Below are 23574 nucleotides of genomic sequence, written 5' to 3'. Positions count from 1 at the left end.
ATCTTCCAGAGATACTTCTGTGTATGCAATAAAAGCTAACGGTGGGTACACAACATACTTGAATACAATTACTGCACAGAAATCCAAACTATTATTACTGATGTTCACATTTTAGTAAGTGTCTGTAACTTTCTGTCGATGACTAATGTCAGTGTCCCAGTTTCTTTGATATTTCAATTAAGCAGTATCTGGCTTTTGCTGTAAGTAAACTGCACAAAGAGAGCACTGGTACATAACAAGGATATGATAAAGCATCATTTAAAAGCATATTCTAGTAAACTTTTGAAAGCATCAGAACATTTGCATCTAAGATGTCCAGCCTTGATGACTAGCGAGGTGTAAACTCTCAAAGGGGGGCAGTGAAATAAACTTAATGATATTCCACAAGCAAGCATTTGACCTAGCCTCTGCAGCTAAATAGCAGTGATGTGTAGAACTGCCCAAAACTCCCAGTAGCTGTGCTATCATAACATTGGCAAAATGAGTCTTGAGAGCTTTTGTTGCTGTAACATGAGTCTCTTCACAGAAGGTGTCAGTTTACACAGCCTTAGGACAAACAGATTTCACTTTGGACTATGTCCCATATCCAAGAGAGAGAGTGTGATTTATCAAGGTCTGATTTTCTTGGGACATAAAACTGAGTACCCACTTCAACTCCAACTTGTGTAAAAGGCTGCCCTGGGAAGGTCATGATTTAATAAAAGTCTATCACCTTCTATCATGGTGACAGATCTGAGGGTCTGTCCTACTAGACTGATGGAGCATATCATATTCCAGTTGGCTTTGAAGAACACTATTTTGCCAACAGACCACACTAGCCACTACTAAAATTTTATAATAACCATGTGTCTTTGACTTTTGATATTGTGGATCCTAAATGACCATTCATTGGATCCGTAGCCATAGGCCGCTATGGTTTATTAATGATCTGCAACAAATGAAATGAGTGAGAAGATGGCTAGAATACCAATGGTGAAAATCCTATGATGAGCCTGACTGATGGTGACAAAGCATTTTTGAAGCCTTTGTCACTGCTGTACAGGAGGCAAAGAAGATCGTCTTTGTCTCTACCCCCATAGCGTCTGCAGACTCTCAGATAACAGATCTTTTTGAGTGGTGATTAGCCTGCACACTATTCACTATCAGAGCTGAATATTTTTCACTGAAGAATTTTCATTATACTTTGTAAATAAAATTAGTTAGATCGCAACTGAGCTGTCTGCCTCTATGGAGATGAGGCAGGTTTTTTTGTGATTACAAATACTATTTCCTCTGCAGTTTCAGTCAGGGTTGCTCACCTTGATTCTGGGAGGTGCTCCAGATTACAACCTGTAATTTGGACCCTCACCCATCTTGGTGGCAAAGGAAGGGAAGTACTGGGCTCAGTTCTGGTTAAGATTGTTCCCTATGGGATGAGGAAACATGGAAGAGGGAGTAGGGTGTGACTTATTTTTAACCAAGTTCTTGTAAGACAGTGAATTCAGAAAACCAATTATTGACAGGGACAGTCTTGACAGCTATCCATCTGGATCTAATCTCCCTTTTTGGCGGAAAACTATGATCCTTTTTCAATCAGGTTTCCTTGACTTCAAGTCACACAAGTTTCGGGCCTGGGTACAAGACTGAACATGACCTGGCTGATGACCTGGTAACAATGGATGAAGATGAAGTATTCATGACAATTCTTTTGTTTGGCAGCAGTTTTTGATACCTCTGATCATCAGATATGGGCTCATCTGTGACCAACAGAACAAGCAGAACTGCTACTGTCTTTGTGAGATATCCCAATGGATAGTTTTGGACAACTGGTCTTGTGCTCTAAGGCAGGGTGGACAAACTTTTTGGCCCGAGGGCCACATCTGAATATGGAAATTGTATAGCGGGCCATGAATGCTCACAAAATTGGTGGTTGGGGTGCGTGAGGGGATGAGGGCTTCGGCTGTGGGTGCAGGTTCTGGGGTGGGGCTGGGGATGAGAGGTTGGGGGTGCAGGAGGGTGCTCCAGGGGAAGGAGGGGGATCAGGGCTGAGACAGGGGGTTGGGGCGCAGGAGGGGGTCAGGGGTGCAGGCTCCAGGCAGCATTTACCTCAAACAGCTCCCAGAAGCTTCGACAAGTTCCCCCCTCTGGCTCCTACGCGGAAGCCCAGCCAGGCAGCTTTGCATGCTGCCCTGTCCACAAGTGCTGCCCCTGCAGCTCCCATTGGCCGCAGTTGCCAGCCAATGGGAGCTGCAGGAGCAGTGTGTGGAGCCCCCAGGCTGCCCCTACGTGTAGGAGCCAGAAGGGGGACATGCTGCTGCTTTTGTGAGCCACGCAGAGCCCCGGCATGTACGGAGCAGGGCAAGCCCCCAACCCCACTCCCAGCTGGAGCTTGAGGGCCGGATTAAAACACCTGAAGGGCCAGATGCAGCCCCCAGGCCCGTAGTTTGTCCACCCCTGCTCTAAGGGCTCTGTCATGCAGGATACCTCAGAAATATATTTTGTCACCCTCCCCATCAACACGTATGCAAGTTAGTTGAGAGGGACAGTAAAGGGACATGGGCAGTGGTGTATTTGAACGATGGCAACATCCAACTCACTGTTCTCCATGCTTGACCTGGCTTGTGCAATGAAGCAAATAACCCAGTCTCTTCAGAGATACAATGTTGGTGGGAAGGGAGAAGCAACTAGAAGAAGTGTTGAGGATATTATTGGGACCCCGGATTTTGGGAGTGTTTCAGACAAGTTCACAGTTTGGGGTTGCTTCTGGATACCAGATGACAGGCAGGATGTGCCCAACATAGTTATGTCCTCTGTGCTGGGTGATCTTTCTGATGCAGACCTTGCTGCAGTTATGTGTGCCTTTGTCATGTTGAGATTAGGCTATTGTAACGTATTGTACATTTGGCTATACCTAGCGACTTTTCAAACTGTTTCACCAGTGCTCCATGTTCTGTACTGGTTGTATATGGAATTCAAAATGTTGACACTGAAAGCCTTAAATAGTTTTGGACCTTGCAATTTAAGAGACTGGTTCTCTCTACCATGTGATACTGCAGCAATTGTATCCATGTAGGGACTCAAATTGGAGTCCCCTCCTTTAAAAGGGAAAAAGCCGCATACAAAGCATGTTTGTAAAGGTTCCTCACAGACTTCAGTATATCTAATCTTACTCCACAGTTCTATTCGGGTTGCCACCTTTCTAAATGCTGGTAACCAGACCCCCAAGGCTCTGCTCTGTGCCCCACCTCTTCCCCCAAAGGCCCCATCCCCGCTCTACCTCTTCCTCTCAAGCCCTCCCTCACCCCACTCCGCTCCAAGGCTCTGCTCCCTTTGCTCACTTCCTGCCTACTATGAAAATGCACATATTTTCTGGATAAAAAAAATCAGAACACAAAATACTAAGACAAATCTGCACTATGTTAGAAGGAAATACAGTGTGACCACCATTTAAGAAGTTTTAATATGTTGGGTGTGTGTGTGTGTGTGTGTGTGTGTGTGTAAATAAACCATTCATGATATATTTAAGGCCCTCATCCAGAAGAGCACCTAAGCACATCCTTAGCGCCACACTAGTGGAACTACTCAAACTTATTGGATCAGGACCTAAATATGAAATACCCAGAAAAAGAGTGAGGGGTGCCACACTGAAGAAATATAAAAGGTTTTACTTGGCTCCTGATTCTTTGAGTTTTAAAAGTCTTGGAGACTTTTCTTCTTGCTACTGCTAAAATACAACTCAGTTTTCCCCATAGAAAAGTATTTGGGTAAAAACAAAAAATAACAAACAAACAAAAAAACTCCTTGCACAAATGGTTTGCTAATATTGTGAAAACAATTTTCTCTCAGTTTCATCCACATTGCGAAGTTTTCTGCACAGCTCTGATGGGTAGTAGACCATAACCTTACTCCTTTTCAAGTATCTATGAAAACCTACTGTGATGTTTTGATCGTTCAACTTTGTTATTGTCAATGATCTTGTCATAAGAAAGTCAACTGTTGTCTAATGCAGTTTTGCAATCATCTAAATTCTATCAGAAAAAATATGTTTATTGTTTTCTATAGACTTAGACATGCATGGATTGTTTAAAGACATAACTCTGACAATTCTTCTAACTTATTTTCACAAAAGCTCTCTTTCCCTCAGCTGAGATTTCAATACAATGCAGGACCACAAAATGATATTTTGGGAGAAAATATCCTTAATTCAACTTCAGTAAAAATGGTAATTGTGATTAGACGTTATAGGAGGCAGACTATTGTCCCTACCACAACAGCTCTGCTGAAGAATATGCTCGCTGATGTATTTGTTTAAATAACAAAAGCAGAAAATAAGTAGATACTGCAGATGTGCTATGGCTAAAACGATGACCTGATGACCCCTTCCCCCCTCCATCTTACCAAGATCCATGCTTTTCGAGGCTTTCAGATTAATTGATTCAGGCTGCTTGGCTGGTGTCAAAGATCTGAAGTTGATGTTCTGATCTGTTAAATATGCTGCTGAATCCACTACAGAGCTATGGAAAAAGCCATGCAAAACGTTTAGGCACTAATGCAAAACCAAGTGAAGTAATTAAAACTTTCACAATATAAATGTATTTTCCCCTCCAGTTGTTTGCAATCATGCATCTAAAATCAATTTCTGATTGTCACGTTTCTTTTGTGAGATTTAGCACCTCTACTCACATGTATTTAATTATATATATTTAAATACAGATTCTTCGTGAAGATAACTGCTGTTTTTACACACTTAATATTTAAATATGATTTTATTTAACAGAACAGAAGGTAAAATATCCAGTGTCAACAGTCTTGTTTTCTCTTCTGCTGAGCTCTATTTAACTACCTCCTGTCTGAATTGTTTACCAAATAGGTTGCACAAAATGCAGCCCTGCACCTGGTTCACTCTCCCTGACATGTCAACAATCTATGTGAATGATGGCATTTAAAAAGACCACCGTTACCCATCTCCGTTTCACAGAAGCTCCCCATAAATCAACCTGCATGGAGGAGCAAAGTTCTGTTTCACAAAGGACTGAGATTTGAAATTCCAGTTTAGACTTGGAATGAAACCTGAAAATTTCAAAATTCTCTATGAAGGGAAAATCTCCGCGCCCCCGCCCCCACAGTAATTTTGGCTCAATGAAAACTTTTTGTTTTCATTTTGTTTTTTTATTTTATATTAAAACATATAATTCAAAATTTAAGATTGTTTTAAACAAAAGTCATTTCAAAATGAAAGATTGGAAAATTTCATTCAAAAAGTGTTAAAAAAAGGATGTTTCAAGAATTTGATTCCCCCCCCCCGGCCCATTTTTTCCCCAAAGGGAATTTCAGCAAGACAGACACAGTTTTGAAAAGCATTTCAATTCAGTTACAACTGCATTTTCTGACAGAAAATGGTTCCAAGTTTTTCTGACCAGCTCTACTCATAGTCTCAATTACTATGTCAGATGAGCATATCCCAAGTATTTAAAAAGAGAATGGCAAACCGCGGCCACTGGGAGCTGTGGGCAGCTATGCCTGTGGACAGTCACTGTAAAGAAACGGCCTCACGGCCTGCCAGCGTATTACCCTGATGGTCCGAGTATGGACCGCGGGATGCCTACCACTGGTTTAAGGTTATAGAAAAAATTGTATGATATACCGTTTTCTTAGAAAACTAGTACATGATTATGAAAATAATTTATTTTTTAAAAATCTGTGTACCAATGAGGACAGCTCACATATCACCAGTGACAGATGTACCATCATTTGAAAACTACTGAAATAGACAAGATATTAAATTCCAAAAATAACCAACCATGATTTATATTGCAGAAATGTCAACTTGACCATAGCTATTGTGGTGCAGATTCCACATCTATTTACATACACAATAACAGTGCTTTTAATCAATGAGAAATAACATCACAATTATCAGTGAGAACTGAGCCATTCTAGCCATAAATAACAAAAATAACTGCAATAAAAAGTACATCCGAACCTATGATTATAATCTTCAGAAAGCAGCTCCTCACTGGGGTGTGGGGGCAGAGGAGGTGGAACTTCATTCTCAGCACGATCAGACATAGTCAGCTCTGAAACTAAAAAGGTTTAAACCAAGTAGTAGCAGCAATTATATTACACCAGTTCACTGATCCATAACTGGACAGGAAGGCCTGATGTGATCCACAAATTATACAAATACCTAAACTAAACAAGAATTAAAATCATAACAAGCAGAAAGTATATGCCTTGGGAAGTCCAAAAGAGTTGATTTGCTGTTTTAAAGATGCATAATTAGTGAAACTCCGCTTATAGTGAAGTGCAGTGAAAGTCCTGAATTGCTTTAATGCATTTGAATGGATATTGACTTCCCTCATATGGTTTTAACGTAACTAATAGTAAGCTCAACTGTTTTAATTTTTTTAGTTTGCACCATTTATTACCTCCCAGATAGGTAGTAAGGTGCCTTAACCTGCAGATATCACCTCCTTTTCCATTTTTAATAGGAGAAAAGAAAAGTTGCTACTATCCCATGACAAGAGGGCTAACCAAGAAGCCCTGGATCACAGTCTAAATGCCTCCTATAATGCCATTAAAGGCAATCAATTTACTAGGATGAGTTTGGCCCAAAAACAGGTGTCAAAGTAGTCATCATGCTTGAATGAACCCTTATTACAACAAATACATATTTAATAGAATTGTTGTGGATGTTAGAGTACATGATAATTGAGGCTGAGTCAATATCTCCTTTATTTAGGAAGAAGTACTGCACAGTATACTCGACAGCGGCAAAGATTGGAAGCCAGAGTGGTACCTTCAGATTCCACGGTCAAATCACAGTTTTTCTTCTCCCCTTTCTACTCTTCAGTGGGCCATCACCTCTCTCAAACATTCTGCCTTCTCCCAGTTGCCAGCAACTTCATTTCATTGTGTCCCATGGAAATGATACACCTCCACTTCACCCCTGCCACCTCAACATTCACACTTTCATAATTACTCACAAGTTTTGTTCTGGTTCTTTTCCTCTTTCCTGTCACCACTTCCTCTCCATCTCTCACATTCTTTGCTGCTAACAAATATCCTCTTCTCATCTTCACCTCAGTGTCTTTACCTCTTTCTTCCATTCTTCACACTCCTCCTATACGTTCTCCCTCACTCATCAAGCTCTAACTCTGCCAAGTAAGTAACTCTCTCCAAGTAAGTCCCCATCTTCTCTCCTTCTACTTTCTTCTAGTCTCCTCTCCATGTTTCATGTTGCCGAGATCCGTGACTATCCCCCAGGCCCTTGCACCTCCTCACACTCACTGAAAGCTAGTTTTCTCCCTGCAGCTCACCATGTATTGCTGCATCTCCTCCTACTGCAGCCCCGATTTCATGACTGCAGTATGTTCCAACCTTTCACCCTCCTCCTCTCAATTCCATCCCTTCAACTTTCTACCCCTTTGCCTCTTCTGAGGTCCTTTTCATCTCCCTCAGAGAGGCTCACTTTCTTCATCTGATATCAGCCTCCAACTACTCTCAGCTCTTCACTCTATATTCATACTATGTTTCTTCAGTTTCCACACTGCCAGCACCTCTAATTCTACTGGTTTCAGAGTAGCAGCCGTGTTAGTCTGTATTCGCAAAAAGAAAAGACGTACTTGTGGCATCCGATGAAGTGAGCTGTAGCTCACGAAAGCTTATGCTCTAATAAATTTGTTAGTCTCTAAGGTGCCACAAGTACTCCTTTTCTAATTCTACTGTTTCTGGATTATCTCATTAACTTCCTCATTCTTTCCAAGCTTCAATTTGATCCAATATGACAGATGAGGAAGATGCTCATAATATTTTATTAATATTGCATGTACATCTATGTGTTTGATTGTTATTGTGTTCTTTGCTATGTGGGTTAATTTGCACCTAGATAGAAAAGTGGGCAAACTTCTGATAATGACCTGTTTACTGATAATTATAGGACAACGAATTGCTTGGAAGTCTATCCCTGACCCACCCAAGTGAGCTGCATAAACTAGTTTGACCAGCTTCAAGAGGAACAGGCAACACAGATCAGGGGACTGATAAAACGTCTGCTCCTGAAGATGGAGGGAGAGACACAGGGATTGCTGGGGTGCTGACCAATTCTGCCCTTCTTCCCTGAGCTCCCCGAGGCTGGGGTCTCTGGCATAAGCCCGGCCTGTCTAGCGTTCAAGTTAGACAGATCAGATACATGTGCAGACTGTTTGCTGCGTTACAACCTCTCTGCTCTTTGATCCTTGAGATTAAACAATACTTTGTTTGGAAAGGCTGTTCTATGCCAATTCACACACCAGTCAACTAACAAAGGCAAGTCTTGCAGGTAGCCAAATTCAGTTTCATCTGCTGAGTAATCATGGTTGGTATTCATGGTGCTACACCCTGGGACCTGGTCTAAGAGTGGGATAATTCAGAGGGTTCCAACACAAAATAGTTGAAGGCAAGAGGACAGTCACCTGAAGGGTGCACTCATGACCTTCCCATTATGTGCTCCCTCCATTCCGGTCTCACAGTACTGAGCATCTCTGGAGAAAAACTAGTGACTATACTGACTTCTTCCACTGCATGTTCTCACTCCCTCATCCTTCCAACCTGCCCTTTTTCCTTCCAAGCTAATCTACAACTTTGGTTCCCTCCCTAAAGACCCTGATCCTCTGAGTTACCAAATGCATTTTGCAATATAGTGAGTGCCCTTCAATTCCCACTGACTTTACTCCACTGAAATTCAATGGGAATTGTGCGTACTCAGTACATCTGAGGGTTGGTGTGGCTGATGCTGAGCTGCCATGTAATAATCTATTAATACTGATATAATATTCATAAAATTATGATACATGTGAACTGGTCAATGAGGTGAAGTTACAGTATATTGGGCTATTAGACTTTCCTGAATGAATGTATTCATCTAGTTTAGTAAAAACTGTTTGGAAAAAACTTGTTGGAAAAAACAAGCAGGAAGGCAACAACATGGCTTCCAGTGAAGATCATCACAGCACACACTTGAAAGACAAAGAAGACAGCTGTTAACTTTGAGGATCCTATATCCTGTCTCCCATGAAGACATATGGCTTGTTTTGCCAGGCTGAGGGCCTAGAAACCAAAAAAGGCACCAAACAGTTAAAAAGCCCCTCTCAGGAGAGAAGGAAGGGTCAGCTGTCAAGGGCTGTCCCGGGGGGACAGGGTGGCATAAAGAGAGGCTCTGCACAGGGAGTCTGAGGAAGCTGGGTGTGGGCTTGCCACAGTAACATCAGAGAGGCCTGACAGGTAGATGTGGACAGGCCTGCATACAGACTGGCTTACTATTTTAAAATATGTTCTCTTAAATGTTTTAGTTCTAAATAAATACTTTGCTTTAAGATGGCTGTATGGTCACTGGTTACCACAGTCATAGCGCCTGGCGGGGACAAAACTGCAGGTACTGAAGATAAATCAGATCTGCTAAGATAAGCATGGTTAAATTACAGGAGGTTGTGACCCAAGGCCTGATCTGAGAATAGGAGAATTGCACTATTCCAATCCAAGAGAGAAGATACGGCTTGAGGCCAGACACATGGGGGAAGTGCGCTCTAAGAGACCAACGGGGTTAGCGGTGCAGGTAGCCCACTAACTGTGACAGTTGGGCCTTAGATTTTATGTCTTTTGGCGCAGGGAACGTTTCTGGTATTGTTTTTAAGAGCATGCAAAATTTTAAATATAAAATACTAATAGTCATTTTCTATATCAATTAATCTTTTCATGCACACATGCTACACTTCTAAATGTAGATACTTGAACATCCATGAAGATTCAGCATGCCAAGCTATTGTAGAGTAGATACTTTATCTTTACAATATTTCGTAACCAGAGAGATGACAGCAATTCCCTTACAACCCTGATCATTTTTTGGATGTAAAAGAGCTTCTGATGAGGCAGATTCCAGTAATCTTTCAGCACCAGAAATGTGAAGTTCCTGGCACTGAAGTATTGCTTCTCGAAGAGGTTGTTCTAAAACTGCTATTTCTGCACGACAGCTTGGCAAGAAAAAAAAAGCAGGAACCTGTGAGTGGCAAGCATTATTCATGCAAAAAATAGACTGAACATTGGCATTTCAATATTGGCTTAAAAACCGTCCTTTATTGAAATATCCACAGGCAAGACAAAATGTAATGTTTTGGCTATAACAGCTTTTCCCCAGACATTGCATTTGGTCTTGCTCATGTATAATAAAAAAAGATCCTTTTTTTAAAAAAATAGTATTAATAAGCCAAGCTATTTTTTTCAATCTATTTTTGTTGGGCTTCTAGAGCAGTCTTATGTGTAGAGCAGTGACTAGGATTAGAAGTAACTTATTTGAAAACATTAACAGAGTATGACATTTTATTAAACATAATTCAACTTCTGCCACTAATTTTTTACATTGGGCACAGTATTGTATTGACATCTCTGTTGTCTTTGATTACTGTTTACATTATGGTAGCACTCAAAGCTTCAAATCAGGACTGGAACCCCAATGGGCAAGGCACCATGAAAACATATATCAAGAGACAATCCCTGTATCTGATACAAGACTGTAATCCTGCAACTTGTTCATTGTGGGAAGACACAAGCACTTTTGGGTTCACTGGGGCCCTGTGGGGGTGCATGGTTTCACGTGTGCAGATACCATTGTAGGATCGAAGCCTATTATAAATGAAAATGCAAAAAGTGTTTGTAACAAATGATATGGGGTGGGGGTGGAGAAAAGGGTAACACTGATAGGAATGTGGATTAAAGTAGGTTAAATGTTCAGAACTAAACAAATATTTCTACAGTAAAATACATGCTACATGTATGTGCACTGTATTATTTTAGGGACATATTTTCTGCTCACACGTACCTGAACGATTTCAGCTCTGCTATACAGAACCCTCTACTAGGTCTTTTGCTGGGCAAATGCATGTGCCATTCTTCCCCCTGCCCCAGACAGCTGGCATTCTATTTGATTTCACTAAATAAGCCTTTTTTTAAACATAAGTCACAATACAAAGATACTTCACTTAGTTTCTCAGTAAAATTTAAAAATCTCTTTCCTTAGCCCTTTGACTGACACCACCCATATCTTCACAGGCCTTGGTTTCTGTGTCTCTCTTTTTTCCCCTCATAAAGGGGTCTCTCTCTCTCTCTCTCTCTTTGCCCTATGTCTGTGGTGACTTCTCAACATCTAACATCCATTCACCCTTCACACTGTGGTGGGTTGTCTCCTTCCTTTTGCCCCTCAAAAATGTAAAATAAAGAACAAGCAAAACAAAAAGACACACCCTAGCAACCTCTGCTGCTAGGATCCCTCAGAAAGTATAGCTCTTCCAAACAAGCCTTATGCTGATTCTTATCTAAGTACTTTAAAAAGTGCCTGATTAGGAACATGAGCAGTCCCACTGAATGGGAGAGAACACTTAATGAGACTTCTCAAATGCTTAAAAGTAGGCATATGCTTAAATACCTGGTGGAATCAGGGCCATATATAGCAGCCAGTGGGTTTTTTCTGCTGGTAAGGGGAGGAGGTAGGAAGATAAAGTGTCAGTGTTAAAGCTGGGTATTTAGTCAGCTATTTACAGACTAAGGATATCCGCACAGACACACCCCTGGAACCCAGACCTGGGGTATTCTATCTGTTACCCAAGATCCATAAATCTGGAAATCCTGGATGCCCCATCATCTCAGGCATTGGCACTCTGACAGCAGGATTGTCTGGCTATGTAGACTCCCTCCTCAGGCCCTACGCTACCAGCACTCCCAGCTATCTTCAAGACACCACTGACTTCCTGAGGAAACTACAATCCATCGGCGATCTTCCTAAAAACACCATCCTGGCCACTATGGATGTAGAAGCCCTCTACACCAACATTCCACACAAAGATGGACTACAAGCCGTCAGGAACAGTATCCCCAATAATGTCACGGCAAACCTGGTGGCTGAACTTTGTGTCTTTGTTCTCACCCATAACTATTTCACATTTGGGGACAATGTATACCTTCAAATCAGCGGCACGGCTATGGGTACCCGCATGGCCCCACAGTATGTCAACTTTTTATGGCTGACTTAGAACAACGCTTCCTCAGCTCTCGTCCCCTAATGCCCCTACTCTACTTGAGCTACATTGATGACATCTTCATCATCTTGGCCCATGGAAAGGAAGCCCTTGAGGAATTCCACCATGATTTCAACAATTTCCATCCCACCATCAACCTCAGCCTGGACCAGTCCATGCAAGAGATCCATTTCCTGGACACTATGGTGCTAATAAGCGATGGTCACATAAACACCACCCTATACTGGAAACCTACTGACCGCTATTCCTACCTACATGCCTCTAGCTTTCATCCAGATCTCACCACACGATCCATTGTCTACAGCCAAGCTTTACGATACAACCGCATTTGCTCCAACCCCTCAGACAGACAAACACCTATAAGATCTCTATCAAGCATTCCTACAACTACAATACCCACCTGCTGAAGCGAAGAAACAGACTGACAGAGCCAGAAGAGTACCCAGAAGTCACCTACTACAGGACAGGCCCAATAAAGAAAATAACAGAACGCCACTAGCCATCACCTTCAGCCCTCAACTAAAACCTCTCCAACGCATCATCAAGGATCTACAACCTATCCTGAAGGATGACCCATCACTCTCACAGATCTTGGGAGACAGGCCAGTCCTTGCTTACAGACAGCCCCACAACCTGAAGCAAATACTCACCAGCAACCACACACCACACAGAGAACCACTAACCCAGGAACCTATCCTTGCAACAAAGCCTGTTGCCAACTCTGTCCACATATCTATTCAGGGGAAACCATCATAGGGCTTAATCACATGAGCCACACTATCAGAGACTCATTCACCTGCGCATCTACCAATGTGATATATGCCATCATGTGCCAACAATGCCCCTCTGCCATGTACATTGGTCAAACTGGACAGTCTCTACGTAAAAGAATAAATGGACACAAATCAGATGTCAAGAATTATAACATTCAAAAACCAGTTGGAGAACACTTCAATCTCTCCGGTCACTCGATTACAGACCTAAGGTGGCAATACTTCAACAAAAAAACTTCAAAAACAGTCTCCAACAAGAGATTGCTGAATTGGAATTAATTTGCAAACTGGATACAATTAACTTAGGCTTGAATAGAGACTGGGAGTGAATGGGTCATTACAAAAAATAAAACTATTTCCCCATGTTTATCCCCCCCGCCCCCACTGTTCCTCAGACGTTCTTGTCAAATGCTGGAAATGGCCCACCTTGATTATCACTACAAAAGGTTCCCCACCCCCTTCCTTCTGGTAATAGCTCACCTTAAATGATCACTCTGATTACAGTGTGTATGGCAACACCCATTGTTTCATGTTCTCTATGTATATAAATCTCCCCACTGTATTTTCCACTGAATGCATCTGATGAAGTGAGCTGTAGCTCACGAAAGCTTATGCTCAAATAAATGTTAGTCTCGAAGGTGCCACAAGTACTCCTTTTCTTTTTGCGAATACAGACTAACACGGCTGTTACTCTGAAACCTAAGAATATTATAGTTACTAAAAAAGTTTCAAAGTCTGGAATGGGGAATGTAAATATGATGTCCTAATTCTATTTTACATTAAGGGTCTGTTTCTAACCTTAAAATATTTTAAGGCTTAATAAACTAAAATAGCAAATTTTATGAATATTAGGGTATAGTGTAAATTCCTACTGGATTATAAAACAGGACACAAACTAGACAATTTGCTTTTTAAAATAATCACTGTACCCACCAAGGATGTATAGAAAATAAACATTTTGACAATATATATTTTGCAACCATCATTTGTTTTTTATCCAAACTTGCGTGTTGGGCAGTGAGCTAGAAACTGTTACTTAAACTGCAGTGTGTGCCAGGAATTTAATTCACAACTTCTGAGTCAGCTCTCCCACCCTCCCCGGATCTTCAACTTCAAAGTAACAGAGCCTGCACTTACTCTAATTAATTGATTTCTGAAAACAAAAAGAGCACTTTTTTGGGGGGCTAAGGGGGGGAGCATGAAGAAGGATGTACAGTACATACCTTTTAGTCTTTCCTGAGGACTGTAAGTTACAAATTGCTGCAGGACAGCATCATTGCGCCTGGAGACAGTGGTAAAGGTCTGACTGCCCTCAAGTGCTGGTTTTTGAAAAAACCCATGATCTGAGCGTTCCTAAGAAGAAATAAAATCATGTTTTAATTGAAAAAATAAATGTCCAACAGAGCTAAGGAACAGTAATCACTAAATCACACTGGGGTTTGTGTATTATTTGTCAGGCTTTTATTGCACATTATTAACTCTGAAAGATGTCTTCAGACCACTGCTGACCATGAAACAAGAGAGTATCCTTACATTAGAAATGATCATTAAGGATGATAAACAGAGAAAAGGACTTGTTTTTTCTGACCCACAACTGGCTTCATGTTATTCCTCCATCTGTGAGGGCAGCTTGTGGCATTGTCAACATAAGGGCACAGGCAATGCCAGCGATATTTCTTTGCCAGCCAGCTGGTTCCCTTCGCTCAGAGACTGAGTGCGTATGCTCTGATGATCACACATTAAAGCAGACTTGTAACCTCTAAACCCAGGTCTTCTGGCTGGCAGCTGAACAAACTTTTCCCACACCTCTAGTCTGTTTTTCTTTTGAGATATTTCCCCCTCCCCCCATATCCATATTGCAGCTCCTAATTTATTCTCCTGACAGTTGCTGTTAAAAAATGCACAATTTATCAAACTGGGACAAACCCAAAAAGGCAGGTCTGTAGTTGTTGTACAGGGGAAATTATTAATATAGACAGTAAAATGCTTTGGCTAATTATTACAAGGTAAAATGATATTCTCAACATTGTAGTTTCTTTGAAAAGCTGATACATTACCAGAAAGAAGCCTCCACTTGGCCTCCATTTTACAAAGTTGCCTTCACCTTGGCCAGAGGATTTCATATTACAGGTGTAGCACTTATACATTTTAGAACAGGTATGTTAGAATCTTTTAGTGTAACTGATGGAACTTTTTGTAAGAAGTGGAAGGAATGCCAAGGCTATATTTCCCTATACTCTGTCCCTTTAAGGCAAGGAACTGTGCTGAAAAGGTCAAAGGGAGCAGGGTATGGTGACAGAAGAGTCTAGCACTCCTGAAAGACTATTGCAGTGGACTTTTGCAAGCTCTGTGTTTGCCTGATTCTGATCACAGTTTTAATAAAATGTTTCAGTTTTAAACAGCATGCCTGGTCCTGAGTGTGTAACACAGGCACCAACACTTATGCATCCCTTTTTAGGTACTATCACTTGTGCACACAGATGATGTGTAATGTGTATATAACTTATCTTCTATGCACACAACTGATAGTACTGAAAATTGCGTGCATGTGAGCATGCCTGCAAAGTTATGCTCAAAGCAACAGAGACTGGGTTAAATTGCCTTTGAAACATTTTATCATCATCATGTTCCTATTATGCCTCTGGCATTTAGGGCAATGACGACGCTCCTCCACTCCTTGTCAGTTTCTGACAAGTTTTCAATAGGTCCCCAGCTGTGCCCCAGGTTTTTCAGCTCGGCTTCCACAGCTCTTCACCACGTTGTTTTCGGGTGGCCTTGTTTTCACTTGGCTTCAAGTGTCCATCTTATTGCTACTCTGGTGACGGAATCAGTTTCCGCTCGAAGCACATGACCGATCCATCTCCAATGCCTCCTGGCAATGATGATGCTCAGATCCTCTTCGCTGCACTGCGCCAATAGATCTTGGTTTGAGATTTTTCTGGACCAAAAAATATGGAGGTTTTTTCTGAGGCAGGTTGTATGGAATGAAGACAGTTTAGACATGTCAGACTTCCTCATTCCCCAGCATTCTGCACTATAAAGCAGTGTTGAAAGTACACAGCTCTGATAAATCTTGAGTTTAGTTTTGGTGTTGTACTTTGATGATTTCCAGACTGTATTTAAGCTCCTGAAGATGTTCCTGACTTTATTGATTTTGTTCTGATGTCCTGGCTTGTTCCACCGTCCTGGCTGATGGTGCTGCCCAAGTATGTGAATGTTTTGACGTTGGTGAGAACATAATCCTCTATCCATACTGGTGATGGTGAGGCAACATTAAAGGTCATGATATCTGTCTTATCGCAGCTGATTTTCAGTCCAATTTGCTGGCTGAAAGTATTGAGTCGAGTTGTTTTTTCTTGTATATGGTGTTGGGTATGTGATAGGAGAGCAACATCATCTGCGAAGTCCAGGTCTTCAAGGGATGAGAAGAGTCCATTTAATGCCTCTTGGAATATCTTCTGTTGTACGCCACATTACCCAGGCAATGGGCAACGTTGAAGAGGATTGCAGACATGACACCCCTGACATACTCCTGTTTTGACTTCAAAACTGAGCTCACTGTGATCAACACTGCATGTAAAGTTGAAATAGAAGCTTTTGATGACGTTCATTATACAGAAAGGAATTCCATATGCCTACAGAATGTGCCATAGGCTGGTCCTATGAATGCTAAATAAAGCCTTCACAAAGTCTATGAAATTTATGTAGAGTTGCCATTGACATTCTAAGCACTGTTCTATTATGTTTTGTATAGCGAAGATCTGGTCTGTGCATCCACGCCCTTTCTGAAAACCAGCTTGCCCTTTTCTCAGAATGCAATCAACTGCCTCTGATATACGATGGACTAAGATCTTACACAATACTTTGCTTGGCACAGATAAAAGTGTGATACTACGCCAGTTATTACAATCACTGAGAGTTCCTTTCTTTGGTATCTTCACTATAACCCCATTCATCTGGCACTTTTTCCCTTTCCCAGACTGATGTAAATAGAGGGGTCAGTATAGATGTTGCTAATTTAGGATTTAGCTTGAACAATTCTGCATTCAAGTTATCCTTGCCAGGGGCTTTCCCATTTTTTAAAGATTTGATAGCTTGAATGATCTTTTCCTTAGTTGGGGTGTCTGTGTTGATCTCAAGATCTTCTTCTGCCTCCTGGATGTTTGCTTCCTCTTTAGGTGGCTCCCTGTTCAGCAATTATTTGAAGTGCTCTGTCCAGCGCATTTCTTGTTCTTTTTCGGTTGTTAGTAAACGTCCTTGTTTGTTCCTGATGAGAGTAGTTTGTTGGTGTCTGCCATTTACCGCTGATAAGCCATGTCATTTTGTAGACAGTTCCTTGTTCACCACAAGCAGCTGCATCTTCCGCTTGTGTTGCCAGATTATCAATATAATGCCATTTGTCCGCTCTCACAAGGCATTTGACTTCCTGGTGTGCCTTGTGATATACTTGTGGTATTTGTCCTTTAGTTTCTGGGATTTTGTGTCTAAAACTTTCTTCTTCAGGACTGGTCTGGTCTCTATAGCGTTCCATGTGCTGGGTGTAATCCACTCCCTTCCTTCTCTTCTGCCTGTGGCCTAGACAGGCTTTACTGCTCTGTTTACAAATTGCTGTTACTTTGTCCGACTTCTTGTTGTTCTCGTCATCTACATTCCCCTCCTCTTCATCAAGGTCTGCAAGTGCTTGAAACCTGTTCTTTAACTGCAGAACGAAGGCATTCTGTATTTCAAGGGACTTTAGCTTGTCAATATCATAATGTCTATGTCCCTTGTTTGGTGGACCCACACTTCTCAGTTTTAGCTTGATGGAGGCTGTCACAAGGTTGTGGTCGCTGCCAACATCTGCACCCCTTCTCACATTCACATCTGTAAGTGAGCATCGCCATTTGCCATTGATCATTATATGGTTCTTCTTTTGCCTTATAAGACTATTGATTTCCCAGAGAAGGACAGGATGGCCATAAGGCCACGTTAAGACCACTTCATCAATGTTGAGAGCCTACTGGTGACAACACAGAGACAGCTACAGACCTAGTCTCATAAGCCTCTTCTTTTCTTTCAGTAGCCACTGGGCAAATAACATATTGACTGTTTTCCCCTCCTCCTCATTTCAATGCTCTATTCACAGCCAGTTAAATAGTATATTCAGAGTCTCTTTATTATGGGGAAGACCCATTGTTAACAATTATATGTGCCTCTGGTGTACCAGAATTCTTCAAGTTTCACTGGGAAGATTTACCACTTATTCCTTATGCCAAGTGATCCACATCTATTACCTTCTGGAAGTATATTGCTGGCTAAATCAAGCCCTGCACTGATACAAACTACTACTACTAAATTAAAAATGGGCACCCACTGGGAGAGGCAGCCTTAAATTAACAACAACAACCAAAAAAAATCTGCTTTTCCAGATCTTTGATAAATGACGCAAATCGATATCCCAACAACTGATCAGTAACCAGCTTAATTAGAGTATTCAGCTTGTAAAACAGAGCTGTCATGGAAGGCCTCCATTAGTGTCCTGGCCAATAAAACAAATAATGGATTTTAAAACATATTCTGCTTATACCAAGCTGGAATGTAGCAGGCAGGAAATGGTTTTGGGGAAGGGAAAGAATGGGTCATGGCCCATTTTGCTAGTCTCCAGCCTCAAATGGAATTACAATTGAACCTCGAGCACATTCTATAAAAATTAATTTCTGTTTAAAATGAATTTGATTCAATCAAGAGCTCATTATGTATTCTTCACAGGGCATGTGTCAGAATTGTTTATGTGTTTCATACATCTGGATAATGTATAAAACTATATACTTTGACGATGAAAAGCAGCTTCTTGTATTTTTATTACATCAATAATTCAGTTGTAGTATTTTTGCCAAAGTTGACTTTTTAAAAATAGCAATGATAAGCTTTCTTTGTAGTTTTCTTTGTAGGTGAGTTATCATTCATACCTCATCAGAGCACAGAATAAATATAAATGCGTAATACTAGTTTTATATAAGGTACAGACCATGAAAGATAACAGCAGTTGAATCAATTTGCTTTCTTAAATTTAAGAATAATAACCCTAGAACATGCTTTCAACCTATCTAGAATGGTATCACCATTGATTGTCTAATTGTGGTAATAAGATTATAAAGGGTCTGTCTCCTACAGGAAAAGATTTGAAAATATTAGCCAATAATCTTAGAAAATGCCCCAGGTAAACTACACACTTGCTTTCCTTGTCTCCCTCTCTGCTATGTCACAGTGTAAAGTGTCTGTGAAAAGCAACTTCCCAGTGCAGTTACGGTATAAAATTTAGCAAGTTTTTTTTTTTTTTTGGTCAATCCAGGTGGGAGGTAAAGCAAGTTTAAATATAACTAGTGAAGTGGAATCTATCATATAGCATTAACTATTCACAGCTTAAGGGAAGGCAGCTTCCCTTCCCCAGAACAACCATTCTCTCTTATCTTTTACATATAAATACACACAAAATATTATTCTCAAACATTCACCCAGAGTACTATCATGTGATTTCTAAAGGCCCTTTTTTCTTTTTGTTCTTAATCACAGTTGTAGCTGTTTCTTGTGAACAGTATATATATTGAAAATCCAGTAAAAAATAGTTATTTAAAAGGAAAAGTAAAAATTAGTGTGACGGGTGGATGCGCACCTCCAGAAGCCAAGGGCAGACAGCACAGTTCTTTACAAGCATAGTAGAGTCACACAGATCGCTCACCTCATTTCCTAGAGCCAAGTTCAAAACATTCAAGAACTCAGAACTGTAGTAAATTTTTTAAAAAGTGGCTTTGCTTAACGCAAGTACTAATGCGCTCTTTTGAATCAGTGCAGGGATGTGCCATGTTTATGGAGTCAGAACTATAATTTTAATTAGTTTATTTTTTAAGTGTTAGTTAAAGCCATACGGTGAGTGAAATTGTAACCCCATTGAAATCAATTAGGGGTTTTGCCACCGACTGCAATGAGGCCAGGATTTTACCCAGTATCTTTAACACACACATAGAAATAGGAAGATATTTTCAAAACGGTGGATGGAGAATTGCCCCAATAACTATTCTTAATGGAACTGTGAATACAATTCTTTGCTTACCACAAGGAGGTCTAACTCATGAACAAGTTTTTTGCATTACCTGCATTTGTCTATCCAGTCTCCTGAGAACCACCAACTGAATCATCCCACGAATGTTCCCTTCCATAGACATGGAACGCCTCAGCGTCTCCATGGCTTCATGGTTGGATTTCGCCAGAAGAGACTCTCCATTCACTGCAATCAGCTGGTCATTTATTCGCAGGCGGCCATCCTAGAAGGCAACCAAAAATATTAATATTTAATATTAATTATTAATATTAAATATTAATACCATGTAGGGACAACATATATAGGAGAGCAAGATACAGTCATGTGTTTCTTTCTTAGAAGCTACATATAATCCAGTTGTAAATATCACCAAGTCTACATAAAAAGTCTAGATAGCTCAAGCTGGCCAATTCCCAGTATTTGAGAAGTATGGTTCACAAGACAATTACAAAAACATAGGCACCTCTTCGTCCACACTGTACTTTGTATGAGTTCTAAAGAGGAGAAAATGGGAATATGGACACTGGGTTAGAGAACATACACCACATCTGTCAATAGCTGTTGTACAACCAAGAATGAACATTGCAGCACATTTTAAAATTCTGTGCTTCTGTTGTCAGAATCTGCTAAGAAACGATACAGCTCCACAAATGACTCTGTCCTACAGTGCTCATCATGCCATAGCGAATATGCCACCATATAAGGAAGTGTTCTCATACAGAAAGGTCACTAAGACGAAAGCATCCATATCGTAACGAAAAGCTCTTCATATATTTTAACAGCTAACCCTGCTGCCAATAACAAAATTGAAGTTATGCCATCTAGAGTGGTTTGTGTTTTTGAAGAAATCCATTCACTTTCATTGCCAGAGTTTGCTGACAGCTGTAGGCATAATAAACGTATGGACACTTATTTTCTGCCTTTAGCAGGCATATTGTTGTTTTTATTAATATCTGTGAATGATTTTTTCGTTTCTGTATGCAGAGAATACAGAGAAATAAAAACACAGAAAAATTCCGCTGATCAAGAATTGAAGGTTTCTCTTAGGCCTTGTCTACACTGTCACTTTAGAGCGCTGAAATTTTCTCACTCAGGGGGGTGAAAAAACACCCTCCGAACGATGCAAGTTTCAGAGCTGTAAAGTGGCAGTGTAGACAGTGCACCAGCGCTGGTAGCCATGCTTCCAGTGCTCGTGGCTACTCCCCTCGCGGAGGTGGGTTTTTTTTACAGCGCTGGGAGAGCTCTCTCCCAGCACTGGTCCCGCGACTACACAGCCACATTAAAGAGCTGCCATAGCAGCGCTTTAACATTGGTAGTGAAAACATACCCATAGAGTTCACAACTATCAAGTTGGTGTCAGAACTCTGAAAGAAGGAAGAGAAAGGGGCTGAGACTGAAGAAATCTAGCATGAATGGGAAGAAGGGCTGAAAGAATAGCAGGAAAGGACGTGGATCAAAAAACATTAGCTGGCTTCAAATGAATTCAGTTCAATTATGAGCTCATGTGTTCTTTATAATGTCCTCGTCAGAACTGTTTATACATCTCATAGCTGTGTAATCCAAAATGTATATACTTTTCCCTTTTTATTTTTCTATCACACTGATGTTCAATTAATTCTTGTAGCATTGCTGACAAGTCTAACTAAATGATTTTTGTGTGACTGACAGTATCCATGTTAAACCTGTTTTCTTAAATATTATTTTTGCTGGAACAGGGAATCAATCCCTGTTACCAGAGCAGGGTACAATTAGAAAACAGTGACTAAAAGGACTAAAAGTACTAAAAGGAACAACAGAGGTCAGAAAAGGAAAATAAACAGGGAGGGAAAAGGAGGAAGGAGAGGACTGGAAGATGAGTGAAACAATGAGGGAGGGTGAAAGGACAGAAGAAAATAAGGAGGATTATGACCTTCATAGAGAGGGGCCAGGAAAGGAGCACAGGAAGCAGTTGTGCCATTTGGGAGGAATATAGTGGAAAACACTCCATTGTTTGTGTTTTATGCCAACATAAATTTACATATAGCCCCACCCTTCCACCACATACAAAAAATGGTGCCCAAGAATATGTGAAGGTGAAGGGAGAGAAAAGAGTTAACACTTTGTGACTGGGCCTTTTATTACTTGCACATCAGTTTTAATTCCTTTGTGCCCTAATAAAATTCACTAAAATGAATGATTTCATTGATTTCAATGGGAGCATGAGGGAAAAAAGCCTTCTATTTGTAAGTCTCTAATGATTTTGATTTTTTTTTTTAAACAGATTCATATTCTTCTCATACAATCCCATAGTCTCTTTCCTGTTCTGTGGATATATCTCTGAATAAGCCCTTTTGCTTAAAAATCTGTCAAAGCTGCTTGTACAAATATACAATAGACATTTTCAAATTTTAGCCTACATACAGGAATATACCAATAAATTATTTTAAATTAATCAGTACAGTCTTAGAAACTCCTGTACTTTCTTCGTTTTGCTTTGAAATCCTTTCATGTGAGATTTAGTATTTCTGTAAATGTTGGCTGTCTTTTATAAACTCAGTTCTTAAAAGCTTTTTTGACCTCTTTAAATGAGGTAGGCTTAAATACAAAGCTCATGACATATCTGATGGACTGAACAAAAGCAAAGTAGTCCTATATGCTTTATAACGCAGTACATTTATAACTATGAAACCATCCCACCAAAGACAAACAGCTGGAAGACAGCTGAATACTGTTTTTGCAGGGGATCAGGAGAAAGTTATTTAGCATAGAGCCTTTCTGTGATGTTGAAGAGTAGGGAAAATGTTTGAACAAACCTCAAACTCAGATTTTCACATTACTGGTGTTATGGTCTAGTGTTAGTACACTGTACTGCAAGATAAGCCGCTTGGCTCAAGACAGGCTACATATTTGTACTTTTCCTTTTATCTCTAAAAGATTGCTTTCTGCCTTTTGATTAGGAAAACAACTTTTAGATTTTGAACAAATTTGGTATTTTTTCATTCTATCTTTGAACCTGCAAGTGGGCCACAGTCATTAAGAATGAAATTAATGTCCCCGGCATAGTCTGAGTAAATGTGATTTATGTGGGGAATCAAAGCAAAAGGTAAATTTATGGCCACCTCTATTTGTAGGCAGGCCACAGGACACTTAGCATTTTGACTGTAATAGTGGCCCTGGCACTGTATTCTCCTACATGGAGTTTCCCCTCTCAAAATCACATTCTGGCCACTACCTGGGACCACCTTTGACCTCCTTCCCTCTGAGCAAACTGCTTCCTGGCATTCAGTGCAGCCATTCTGTTCCCTGACCCACCCCAGACAATTAACTACTAATATTTACATTACTAGAGCCTCCAAAGAGACTTGGACTCCATTGTGCTGGGTGTGGTACAAACATATAGGAAGAAACAATCTCTGCTGTGAAAAAGCTTACAGTAGTCATTCTACTGCATTTCAGCTACAGAGGAGGATGTGTGAGGGAGGAGCAGGATTCCATCCCAAATGCACTGCCAGCATGCTACAAGACATGTGAAATTGAAAATAATACAATTAAAGAGTAAGAGGATGCATCTAAACACATTCATCCCAATGGGCACTTTAGCATCTTGTCCTCAGATGAAAGGTGCTATATATCTGCAAATGTCATGAATATTAGTAATACCTCACTTATAGCTATTGAAGCCAAAGAGTACATTCTTTGC

At 40.6% G+C, this 23574-nt stretch overlaps 1 protein-coding gene across 4 annotated transcripts in view; it reads right to left on the bottom strand.

Moving 5' to 3' along the window:
• PARD3B (par-3 family cell polarity regulator beta) overlaps nt 1–23574 on the bottom strand; it is a 644857-nt gene that overhangs the window by 253931 nt on the left and 367352 nt on the right. For all 4 annotated transcript variants that reach the window (XM_038422313.2, XM_043505627.1, XM_038422315.2 and 1 more), the window contains 4 exons: nt 19948–20118; nt 14041–14170; nt 5963–6062; nt 4378–4493 (listed from right to left, as the gene is read on the bottom strand). In XM_038422313.2, the coding sequence (XP_038278241.1) occupies nt 4378–4493; nt 5963–6062; nt 14041–14170; nt 19948–20118 (517 nt within the window). The remainder of the gene's footprint in view (nt 1–4377; nt 4494–5962; nt 6063–14040; nt 14171–19947; nt 20119–23574) is intronic.

Source organism: Dermochelys coriacea, chromosome 11, assembly GCF_009764565.3.
Source record: "Dermochelys coriacea isolate rDerCor1 chromosome 11, rDerCor1.pri.v4, whole genome shotgun sequence".
NCBI lineage: Eukaryota > Metazoa > Chordata > Testudines > Dermochelyidae > Dermochelys > Dermochelys coriacea.
Note: the sequence above shows the minus strand (reverse complement) of the source record. Positions and strands in the feature narration are given on the sequence as shown.